At 24.6% G+C, this 12,780-nt stretch overlaps 2 protein-coding genes across 2 annotated transcripts; one reads left to right on the top strand and one right to left on the bottom strand. All coding sequences in view use genetic code 6, as the record gives it.

Moving 5' to 3' along the window:
• Positions 1–537: 537 nt before the first annotated feature.
• TTHERM_00123600 (histidine phosphatase family (branch 2) protein) lies at positions 538–1,863 on the bottom strand (the record flags this gene model as incomplete). Its single annotated transcript, XM_001010857.1, has 1 exon — positions 538–1,863. The coding sequence occupies one exon, from the start codon at positions 1,861–1,863 to the stop codon at positions 538–540; it is 1,326 nt and encodes a 441-aa protein (XP_001010857.1).
• Positions 1,864–4,479: 2,616 nt separating this feature from the next.
• Positions 4,480–12,675, top strand: TTHERM_00123590 (hypothetical protein; the record flags this gene model as incomplete). The annotated part of the gene is made up of 5 exons (XM_001010856.2): positions 4,480–6,186; positions 6,529–6,773; positions 6,847–7,891; positions 8,012–10,097; positions 10,160–12,675. The coding sequence occupies 5 exons, from the start codon at positions 4,480–4,482 to the stop codon at positions 12,673–12,675; spliced, it is 7,599 nt and encodes a 2,532-aa protein (XP_001010856.2).
• Positions 12,676–12,780: the final 105 nt, after the last annotated feature.

Here is a 12,780-nt window from a genome sequence, read left to right as displayed (position 1 = left end):
CTTTAATTAATTTAATTAAGAGTTTTATTTATAATTACAGTTTTATGTGAAATTATTTTAAAATTAATTATAATTTATATAAATAAATATTGAATGAATGAAGGATCAAATTTATAAAATCCTTATTAACTTCTTTAAATGAAAAACTCAATAAAAATGTTGAAAAGCTAATTAATAATAAAACTAATGAGATAAATTAAATTATCTATCCATTTGTACACTAATTAATTAATTTTGAAGAAATAAATCATATTTAAAGAAATAAAACTTGCAATATTTGTCTATATAAGTATGCTTTATTTTATTTTAATTTTCTTTCAAATGAATACAATTTAATTATGGATAATTAATCAATCAATGGGATACTTTTTGAATAAATTATTTTTATTAAAAACAAATAGAAAAAAAATAATGTATTTACAAATATTAAAATTTATTAGAAATAATTTAGATAATTTATTTGATAGAATTTATAATTTTATTGATTAATGCTAATTGAATTTAAAATATTTTGGAAAATTTATTATCAAATTAAAATCACAATTATGATTTTATTTCTTCTTGATGGTGTCTTAAGTTTTTATGGCTTTCACTTGAACAGCTGAATTATGAGTCTATACCTAAGTAGAAAGATTAAACAAAATTATTAAGTTCTTCAAGTGAGGAAAGAGAAGGAATATTATAGATTTTGTTGTTATAGACAAACTAAATAGAATTGTCATCGTATAGCTCTATTTGAATATTTGCAGCAAAAGATGGTGAAGATATGCAGACTTCTAGCGGGGTATAGAGGTAAGGGTATTCAAGAACTAAATGCGAAAATTCGTTTGAATAGTAGCTTTCTATCAGACAACGAGGATTTGTTAGGTTTAGAGCAGCAAATATTCCATCTAAAGTTATATCATGAGCACTAAAAACAGTTAAAGAAGGAGATAGCAAAGAATAAGGAGAAGATGAGAAGATTTCGAGTATTTTTAACATTAAGGTTTAAGTGGTTATTTTCACTTGAAGAGGGGAACCATAGAAAGTATAAATGGCTGAAAAGTCATTCATAAATCGAAGAGTATTAAAGAGAGTTTAATTGGCTAAGACCATTTACAGAGGTTCAGAGATATTGCCTTCTATTTAAGATGAAATAATTTCATCATATAAAAGGTAGGCATCGTAAAATGTATTTATTTAAGTGTTTGTTAAGGCTGATATATCAGAAACGATAGGATAAAGGAATGAGAACATTTATTTAAAAAAGGGAGAATTTATTTGAATTTTTACTAGCTCTTTTTGTTTAATGCACTCATTTTACCTCCATCCATTCAAAAGAATATCACTATTATAGTTTGTTTTGTATATTTATATTAAAGATTTTAGGTTATCAATAAATATTTCATCAAAATTTTAGTCTTTCTCTTCATGTTTAAACTGACTTTCATATAATCCCAAAAGAAAAAATTTAGCGCTTTGTATTGTACGATTGTAGTTTGTTGAGTAAACTTAGATGTTTTAGAAAAATTCACTGGAATTTTATACATGACTAGAATACTTCTCAAAGATTTTTTGTCCTACAATTCTAAGTTATTCTTTTCCTTTTTCAGTCAACTCCATCCCTTCGCGCTCGGAAGTACGAGCCCCATGGCGTTAGATGTGAATTAATTTCTTTAACTAGCGAGAAGAAGAGTTATAATTAATATTTTCTGATGAAAAGTTCAATAAAAGTGCTGACTCATCAGACAAATTGAATGCCTAGTTAGAGAGACTCTCAACAAAAGTAGAATCAGTATCATTAAACTTCTCAAATTTATTTTGAAGAGAATTAGAAACACAAAAAACCAAAGAAAATAGTAGAACAAATAGAAGCTTTCTCATATATTTTATGTTATTTAGAATTATTTATTTCTACACTTATTTATTGTTGGATATTTTAATGACAAAATATTTGGAAATTTAATTTATATTTATTTTTTTTATTAATTTTATAGTAGATTTATGATTGGTTATTATTTAATTTTACTTTAGCTTTTTAAATCTTTTTTGTATTATTTTATTTATTTATTTATTTTTTACTTTTGATTTGTTTTGTCAAAAAAAATTATATAATTAAAAGAAATCCAACCAATATATAATTTGATAGCACTTTTGGGGTTTCTATGTCATCACTGATCAAATACTTGCGCATAATTCTTGCTATTCAAAAAAAATTATAAAATAGAAACCTAACAAATTAAAAAAGACAAATGAATACTAAATGTGTTAATTTTAAGGAATATGTATTTTTTCATCTAGAAATATTATAGACTCTTTTGTCTTCGCTTAATAAATAAATAAATTTAATTCAAAAATGAGTTCATTGAAATCAGTAAGTAATAAATTCATCTTAATAGACATTTATAGTTAAATATATCAGTAACTATCTGAAAAGTTCTTGTATTCATAATGCACTATTTTGTAAAAAATAAATGAAAAGTAACTCAATAATATTTTGAATATCTTTCTAACTATTGAAAAGCTCTTTTTCGTTGTATAGATGAAAGTTAATACGATATTTTATACAACTATTTAATCTTTTTTATATTATTTTCATTATAAGTTTTTTTATTAAGCATTATAAAATTCATACTAAATTTTAAAAATAAAAATGGATAAGAAATTTTTTGCTAATATTTTTATTGAAAGAATTTCAGCAATTGATGAAATCACTTACTATATTTAAGCATCTATAAAATCTAATAAAATTTGAAAATATGTTTAATGAACTAAGTATTTGAAAATCCCATAAAAATCTCATAGATAATTTTATAAATATGATAATAAAAATAAATGTGTTGATTATATTTTATATTGATTTTGAATTTCATTTGAAAGTAATCCAATTGTTATAGCTATAGTAAATTATTAATAATATTTGTTTATTTATGTATGTATTTTTGATATTAAAGTTAAGCATAAATTTTAATAAAAGCTATATGTAGAATACGCGTGTAAGTTGATATATGTTTTATCAACTTAATTCCAAGTGTAATTATATAAAGTTAATATAAATATTCCTAAAAACATATTTTAATTGTTCTATGAAAGTTTTATCCTTTATATCATAAATTGATTCCCTTCAATTTTTTTACTCAAATTCTAAATTTTTAGACGATTAGTGAATATATTTATTTTTTTATTTGACTCTATTCTAATATTATTAATATAGTTAGTTAGTTATCAGTAAGATTATTTCTAATGAAAATCAAAATAATAATTTTTTTATGATTTTAGGATTTTTTAATAAAGAGAAAAATAATATCCTTTATTTTCGTTTAAGTATATATATATATATATATAAATATTAACTCTAAACAACAGCTTAAAAAATAATAATATAACTTTAAGTTTATTTACAATTTAATTTTTTTTAACAATAAATAATAATATATAGAAAGTTTTTAATATAAATTTTAATATTTAAAAATATGATTAATGACAGAATTTGTTATAAATTGTTTAAAAAAAGAGATTATAAATAAGTATTGGTTTTATACTAATTTATGAGAAGAGTGAAGTCTCCATTTTGTTTTATTTTTGTTAGTTTAAATAATAAATAAAGTAGCTAATCTTATTGATTAGAACATTCATTTTAGAGTAAAATTTTATTTCTAATAAATATATAAATTTATTTTTTTTAACAATTGAAAAAAATTTTGACATTTTATTAAAATGCAAGAATAAAATTGGAAAAATAGTTTTGATTTTATTATTTTATTTTATTTATATATTATGAATTTTATGATAAATCAAATCAATAAAGAACATTAAAATGAATATGAAAATGAAACTCATAAGATCAAAAAAAAATTAGAAATTATTTTTATTTTTCTTTCAAAAAAAAATTAAAATTTTTTCACTCAGTTGTCATTATTGCTATCCTTGCTATCAAAAATATAGGTTTTACTTTTTTTATGAACAATTTAATTTTTATATGTAAAATTATTTCATTTAAGTAAAAACATAAAATTTAAAGGTTGCTTTTATATGTTAATATGGATAGTAGGTAGGGCAGCATTGTTGAAAACTTGCTGATTTTATACTTAAAAACATTTAAAAAACCGCTTCAAATTTTAAAGGAATAGGTCTAATTTGAATTCATCTTTAATTTAGTTGATAAATTTAAATAATAGAAAATTTTTATTAGAAATCTATTTATTGAAGTTAATCGATATTAAATCAACATTTGTTTGTTTGCTTGCTTTTTAATATCATGTTATTATGTTAGAAATTTAAAAGACTAAAGAATAAAGGAGAAGAATAGATCGTTTAATTTGTTATTTAGATTTGAATGCAGAAGATTAACAAAATAATTAAAAAGAATCAAACATATAAGTAAAAACTTATTTATTTGAGTGTCATAAAAATTTAAAGAAGCAAGTAAAAAAATTATACTAAAATTTTAAGATAATAATTGGCCAATCAAAAGGAATTTTAATAGAGATTAAAGTAGAAATGATAGAAAAGCAGTTGGCAGGTATCATAGATGACTAAGAGAAGAGTCACATTATTGTAGAACCATGGATTCCTAAAGCTGTTGATAAGAATTAAGGGTTTATTAAAAAGATAATGTCATTCAAGCAGACATTATGTAAGAAAAGAAATAAAGTAAAAGCAGATGAAGATTTGAATTCTACCAAAAGTACAAATAAAAGTAATTCTAGATTAGGTAGTGATATAGATGATGAAGATGATGAACACTAACATGATGAATTTAAAAAGTGTCAAAAAAGTCACCAGAGCAATAGCGAATAAAATTAGGAAGAGGAAGATGATGAGCTAAAAGATGATGAAGCTTATATCAAAAAAATGGATTATATTAAAGAAAAAAATATTATGATTATACATTCTTATAGAAAGGCTGAGCTGTATTTAATGCCTACAAACATAAATTCAAGGGCAAGAAAGATTTAGGAAATTTAGTTAGAAGAAGATTGTAATGTTTATAGATGCTTTGCATTTAATACAGAGTAATTGCTATTTGGAATAGGAAAAAAGCTCATTTGTTTCTAATGGAGCTAGCATCAATAGTATTTTAATGAATTAGATGTATTCAATCTCAAAGACGAAATCACTTAGGTTTGTGGCAATGTTGAGGATTCCCAAGATTAAAATGTCCGAAATGGATTCATAGTCAGAAGTTCTAAAAATTATTTATTATTAGTTAGATTTATGGAAGGTAAAGTAGTAATTAAGGCATAAGCATACATAGATGACAATAGAATTATATTTGAAAAAGAGCGTAATTTCATGTTTTATCATAAGCAACGTGTCATTTTGATTCGTTGGTAAGCCAATTTTGCCTCAGATTATCAAAAATAAAATAAAAATGACAAGTAGAAGGAATCAAGCTTTTCATTTAATAGTAAAACGATGCAACTAAAAAGTGCTGTTGTTATAACAATCTATGAATGCAATCCCAGTCTAACAAATAACGGTTTTTTCGCTAAATCATACTCCCATCGTTTGGATTTAAAAGAATTTGAAGTAATCAAAGAAATAGAAGAGGCATATATTTTACCTTAAATGTAAAACGGAAAAAACAGAATAGCATTAGTTTGTCAAGGAAAATCTTTCTTGTTGGTATTTGGCTATAAAGATGGTTCTTTTATCTTAGATAAAGCAGCTCATAATAAAATAAGGTTGAATTTCGATATAAGCAATAACATAATAGTAGGAGTCAAGGAAGACAACAAATGCGAAATAAGCACATTTAACGATAGTGGTTCTTATGAATCTGTTCTTCATTAGTCAGCCTCTTCTTTTTTCCACTCTGCTTAAAGCTGTGTTGATATATAAGAACAATTCGATCTTCCTTTTATAGGAGACTATGTCGTTGCAATTGAATAAATAAGATTATAGCATGGGTTCGAATATTATTTTTTAGTTTAAGAGCCATTATACAATGAAGATGAAGATGATCTAGAATAAGATGAAAGCGATTAAGAAGAAGAAGAAGAAAAATCAAACGAAGTCAGAAACAGAGAGAAGAAGAATGAAAAGAAAGAATTAAAATAAAAGTAAAAATAATAAAAAATAAGTGAAAATATCATATTCAGTATCTATAAAATGAAGATTGTTACTCCTAAAGAAAAACTAAGATATCTTATTCAAGAAGGTCTTGATACAGAATAAACCATGAAACAGTTTGGCTTTACAAATGTAAATTAGTTTGAAGCTTAATTTATACTTTATTAAAATAAATAAATTGTTTCAAATGTTTCAAAATTTTATATTGAAATACTAAAAAATAAATAATTAGAATAGGTTTTTATAATTTAGATTTACCTGCTTTGATTTTAGCTTTATTTTTTTATATTTTATGAATGATGAGAGATATTTATTATCATTTATAATTTTAACAATTTTAGTTATTTTTATGTATGAGGCAGTTAAATGTTTAAAAATCTTTTTATTTAATTCCCATTATAGTTTTAAAATAAATTAAAATAGATTTTTAATTTTTGAAGATTTTAATATTAATTAATTCTTTTTAAAATTTAGGAAATAGAGTTTATGATTAGTTGGGAATAAAGTAAGAAAACATATATTGATGTTTAGAAGTACTTGATAGATTCTAGATCTATTGAATTGAGAAGCACAAGCGATTTATTAGGTGTTAGAGATTATAAGTACTTGAAATAAGAATTAAAATCACTTGTAAATGAGAAAAAGCTGAAAGTTTCTGAAATTAAAAATGTTTTACGTCACATGATGGAAGTGTTTGCCAAAAACTAATTTTCTTGCGTGTAAATTTAATTTTCACTTATAATAAATTAACTGAAAGGATATTTAAAAATGTATGAATAATTAATTAAATAGATATAGTACACCAGAGTATCATTAAAAGTTCGAAAATATTGAGAAAAGACTGGCTAAAATAGCACAATTGCTTTTTGCTTATTAAAAAATGGTTGTGATTTACTTAGATTAAGATAACATAGAAATCGATTTAAATGAGTTCAATAAAATATGGAAAAACATGACTTTATAAGAGCTATTTTTACTCGTATTGTAGAAGAAATCAGATCTTAATTTATAGGAGTTTGTAGCAGTTTTCAAAAGAGAAATTCTTAATAATTATTATACACTCTTTTACGAAATAAGAAGAGAGTTGAGAGAAATGCCCATGAAAACTATGTTTATGAAGATGGATTTCTTACTTCCACTTGAATAGTAAAAGTTAAACGAAATATTGTCATAAGAGAATGATTCTAATTTTATCAATATTAATGAATCTGAGATTAAGTTATGGAATCTATGGGATAAAGATTCAGAAGAGACACTATTTTGTAAAGTCTATGCAAAAAATTGTGCAGCTTACACAGAGCAGAGCGAAGTAGAAAACAATGTCATCCCAAATTTTATTTCGAAAAGAGACCAATATTCTAAAAAGTTCATTTATTCTACTGTTGATGGTATTGAACATTTAAAAACAATAAAAGAGAGTCTTTAGCAAGCCGATACTTACATGAAATTAGTAAAATAATTTACTACTTTATATGGCGAAGTAGATTTCTCTTTGCTTTGTCTCGAAGCCGCTATGAAAGATAAAGGTTTTGCTGATAGCGAAGTGCTGAAGAAAGAATATATTAATCTATCTCTTTACAGTGTTCTTCTTTATGAAAATAATTTAATTGACATAGATTACAATGAATTTAAGTAATAAAAAACTCTTTAAAAATTATGTTAGATAATTTCTAACAATCCTACCAACCCAGCTATAATACTTTGTCACAAAACCATGAAATTGTTCACTGAATACTCTAAAAAACCAGATAAATTTTTAAAAATACTAAGAAAATTCATTCACCGCTAAGAATGCACTCCCCATATCTTCCACGAAGTATTCAAATGTGTATAAAAGGTATTTAAAAAAATAGTCTTTATTAATTAATTTCTTTATGTTTCATTAAAAAACATAAATAAAATAATAAACTGAATAAGAAAAACATTTCTGAATTTAAATTTATGTTATTAAAAATAGGAATTTGATGAAGTCAGTAGAAACGATATCTTTTAAAATTTATTTGATTTTATTTGTGAAAAACTTAATTTTGAGCATAACGAATATTTAGAAGAATACGTTGATATTTTGAAAGATAAGTCTTAAAAAGAAAAAATATAATTGTACTCAAATATGTCAAGATTGATCTATAATTTTGGTATTAACAAGAATATAGGTTATCTTGAATAGTTTGTTAATTTTGATGAAAATAGAAAAGAGGAGGAACAACAAAAATAAGATGAAGATAAAACTAAAGAAGAGGCTTCTAAAAATAATTAAAAAGAAGGAACAAGCAATTAAGACATTATAAAAAGAGCTCATAGTATTGTTGATGAGATTATTGAGAAATACTTTTACAATAAGGTTAGTGATAAAAATAAATAAGTAGCTTTAGATAGATCACTAAATATTATCGATATTAGAAAAATTACGCATATGAGAACTCTTTTGAACTTCATCTAGGAAAATTTGTTTAATAAAATTCTAAAGAAAGGTGAGTCTGAGGGAAAACTATTAACTAAGTTACTCGAATTCAGCAAGTTTGATCAATTTAGAGATGTTCAATCTTCTACTACTTTATCACTAGAAGATGTTGATAGAATTATTTTACTTAACATTAGAAATACATTTAAAAAACACAGGATTGATGAATAGATTAAAAGATATATTTTTGAGCATTTTACATTGCTTAAACTCGAAAATCCAACTAGAACTTAGGAAAAAGCTTTCTTCGATTTAGCATGCTTACTTCTTGATCCTCCAATCGGATTAATTTATAACTTACCAGATTTAAGAAAGAAGGAGAAATTCACTTTCTTAAGAGAAATACTTGAAATATTCCTCCAACCTCAAAGAATACACGATTTAGAAAGGGTAGATTTTTACTCACTTCACAAATATTTTACACTGTTTGATAAACCTGACGAAGAATATGTACCTTTTAGAGAGCATGAATTCTAGCTCTTTTTGAGAGATTATGCTTTGAATCTTGAGAATGTTGAAAAAATTGTTGAAGTTATTGAAATTCTCAAAAAAGAAAAATCTTCATATGTGTCTGACTTATGTTATTACTTAATTACTGAATTTGAGGGTTTGAGTACTGACCAAAGAAAGAGATTCACATAGCTAGGTTTATTGGAATGTTAAGATGAAAAATTGATGATGGAAATCGTTTCAGTTATTCATTAAAGTAAAATTATCTCACAGCAGCCATAGAAGGAAAAGGAGGTTTAAGGAGAAAAGCCTTCTTAAAAATCGATCATATCGACCAATAAGGAAAACAACACATCATTACCAGAAATAAAAGAAGAAAACGAGGATAAATTATCTGCAAATAACTCTCAAACTAATATAAAAGCTCCTCTACCAGCTGAAAAGCCTAAATAGTAGCAATCTTCTTCCTCTTCATGGGGGTTCTTTGGTAACCCACTATAATATCTTAAAGATAAATTGTAAAAGAAAGGTTCAAATATTAGAATTCTTAGCACACAGATATTTTAAAATGATAGCAAATTGAGTCTATAGTAAAACGAAAAGGAAGTTAAAGAACTTCTTCACAAGCTATATGATGAGCTGATATCTTTAGTAAGTGATAAAAAGTATAATTTAAATCATATTAAATCTGATGACGATGAAGAAGATGAATCAAATTCTGAATAAAGCTAAATTTAAAACAGAAGAAGATAGATGGATCTGTTTTTTAAATTGTTAACTAGAGATCCACCATCTCAAGCATTTTACTTACTTGCTTTGAATAAGTAATACTTCGATCTCGCGCTTATAAGTGACATCATAATGAAACTCTTGAAAAACTATTTTATAAGCTTAGATACTTTCTTCTTGGTCAAGTAAATGATTAGAATCTGTATATTTAGACTTTGCGAAACTCCAAATAGCTCTATATTTTACAATGAAATTACTAAATAGTAATTGAAAGAAGGATTTATCCCTTATTTGAATGAAAAATATTAAAAAAATGATGTTAATAGAAAAATATTTGAGAGATTCTTTGAATCATTCATTTTAATCAATTAGCTTTCATACTTCCAAAAATACATCACAAAAGGTAAATGAATTAATTAATAATTTATTTTAATTTTTTAAAATTATATTGAAATAATATAAAAGAAACTGAGCACAAATTCTTGTTTGAGAAAGCCTTTAGAAATACTATTATTGGATAGATGATATAGGAGAGTGGTAACCTGGATATTTTTGAAAAGGAGCCTGATATTTTTAGAATGGAAGATTTTAACACAAAAGAACTTTTGATTTCTTCAATTGTTTGCGAATTGAGAAATAATAACATTGAAAAAGCCATGGAATTATGGAGGAAGATAACTGTCTTGAATAAGTCTGAATAGCAAAGCTAGAATAAAAATCAGTAACAGATTGATCAAGGGTGGATTGACTGCTTCAGAAAAATTCACGAAAGATCCAAGCATTTAAAGGCCTTGATTGAGTTGCTTGATAGAATTCATGGTGAAAATAAAGATTTATTTGATAGAATTGTTGATAGAAAAGCCTTTTAATTGCTTAAATCGCTTAATAATGTTTCTTGCGAAGTCGATATGTCTAAGTATGTTAAATTCGAGCAAATTTTTAAATGCAAGGAAGGACCTTAAACAATCTCTAACAGTTTAGCCAGCAACAACATTATTAAGATTAGAGATCCAGCAGAAGAGAATAGGAAAATACTCAGTAAGGGTGAACATTCTGAAAGAGTTGTATAGACACTAAAATAAATCAATAAATATGAAATAAGATAAGATTTAGAAGAATATAACGTTTTCGTGCTTGCTCATGTGCTAGGCTACTTCATAGAAGGCGCAGACAGCCTAGTTTATTATCTTTTCACTAAAAAGCTGCTTCAAATCAAAGACAAGAAAATAAATGAAGATGAAAGAAATGATCAACTCGGAAATGATTAAGATGAAAGATTATTTGAGTCTGAGGATGAAGAATTTTACAACATAAAATAAGGTAAAGATGACATTAATGGATCATCAAAATATGGTGGATAATAACTTCATAGAAGAGAAATAATAGAAATTATGATTGACAGAATAGCTAGTATTGAATTTATTTAATCTTAAATTTAGAAGATCTCGAAAAAGACTGAATAGGATCCTCTAAAGCTAAGAAAATACCGTTTGCTAATACACTTGCTTAGTGAAAGAGAAAAGAAACTTATTGAGACCTCTCTAACGTATACAAAATACAATAGCAGCAGCTATTAATTAGAATAAAATACAAGCAGAAAGCAAATGAGTGAAAGCCTTTATCTGAGAATGACCAGACAAATAGAAAGTTCTAAGGATGGCGACTCTGTTTCTGATAAGACTTGCATATGGAAATATTTCGAAACTCTTTTAAATCAAGAATCAACAAATCTACTTGATTGCTCTGAGTGTAAATATTTAGTTACTGAGTTTATTCATTAAAAATTCACAGACATTATAAGCTTCTATTAGAATACTAGCGTTGAATTCAAAACTGAGTTTGTAGATATTGTAAATTAAACCTTAGAAAATAGCATTTAAAATTTCTGCACTTAAGCTCCATTGAGAAAATAACTAATTCAACTGCTTGAAAGAATCTAATACAATATGGAAAATGTATGCGAAATAATATTTGATGTTATGGTATAACTTATATTAGCTTAAAATTCAAACGATTCAATTAATTTAGTCTTGATTTCAACTAAGGATTACATTGTTCTTACATAAGAACAAAACAATATTCTTACTCAACTTTCAGCTGTACTTAGAATGGGACTGCTATTACAAGATTCATAGACTACTAACCAACTAAAAATGGCTTTAATTTAAAATACAAAAAATGCAAGTTATTTCATAGAAAGAAGTCTAAGGGAAATTATCTCAAAGATCAATTAATCTTCTACAGTAGTTGATATAATTAAATTAAAATATCTTGTAATGTATCTGCAAAATACTTCACTCTTACAAGATCTAATACTTAGTTGCGCAGAGCACTTATAACCAAATGTTTTAATTCCTTTACTAGTGAAGCAATTTCTTTCTTTTGAAGACATTGACATTATAGATAATGTATTAAACTAAGTTTTGATCTCATCATATAATTTGTTTGGTACTTAATTGTAAGAAAAGCAAGTAGAGTAAATAATAAATACCTTAGAAGAAAATAAAAATTAAATATAATAACCACTTTTATATGGATTTATCCTTTAATACATTGGAGCAGCTTCATTTAAAAAGAAAAGTGAATTATTTCATGAACTATTCGATGAGGCCCTTTTCAAAATTGTTAAAAAAAAATAAGAACAAGAAGAGACTTTAAGCTAATCGCCCTTGAAAAACTACAAAAACGAAGTCGAGTTTAATTAATATCTCGACCTGCAAATAGATTGCTACAGATTATGCGTTCATAAATCAATAGATGATTTAATTGTATATAATATCATAGATCTAATCAAGTAAAATAAAATCTATGATGCTGCAAAACTAAATAGTAGATTCCAAAATCATTAATAAGAAAGTCTGGTTAACTCTTTCAAAAAGCTTAAAGAAGATATTATTCCAATGGAAAATAATAGCAATCTTTCACAAATAACTCTAAAATTATTGAATATGACCAAAAATGATATAAAAAAACTTAGTTGAATTATTTATTTTTCAATACAAATTTATTTTTATCCTTATTTAAGTTGTGGAATTTTTATTCATTTTACAAATATTAAATAAAGGTTGGTTGGTTTCTTTTTTAAC

Source organism: Tetrahymena thermophila (assembly GCF_000189635.1).
Source record: "Tetrahymena thermophila SB210 genomic scaffold scf_8254752, whole genome shotgun sequence".
In the NCBI taxonomy this organism is placed as follows: Eukaryota; Ciliophora; class Oligohymenophorea; order Hymenostomatida; family Tetrahymenidae; genus Tetrahymena; species Tetrahymena thermophila.
This window is presented reverse-complemented; position numbering and strand designations above follow the sequence as displayed.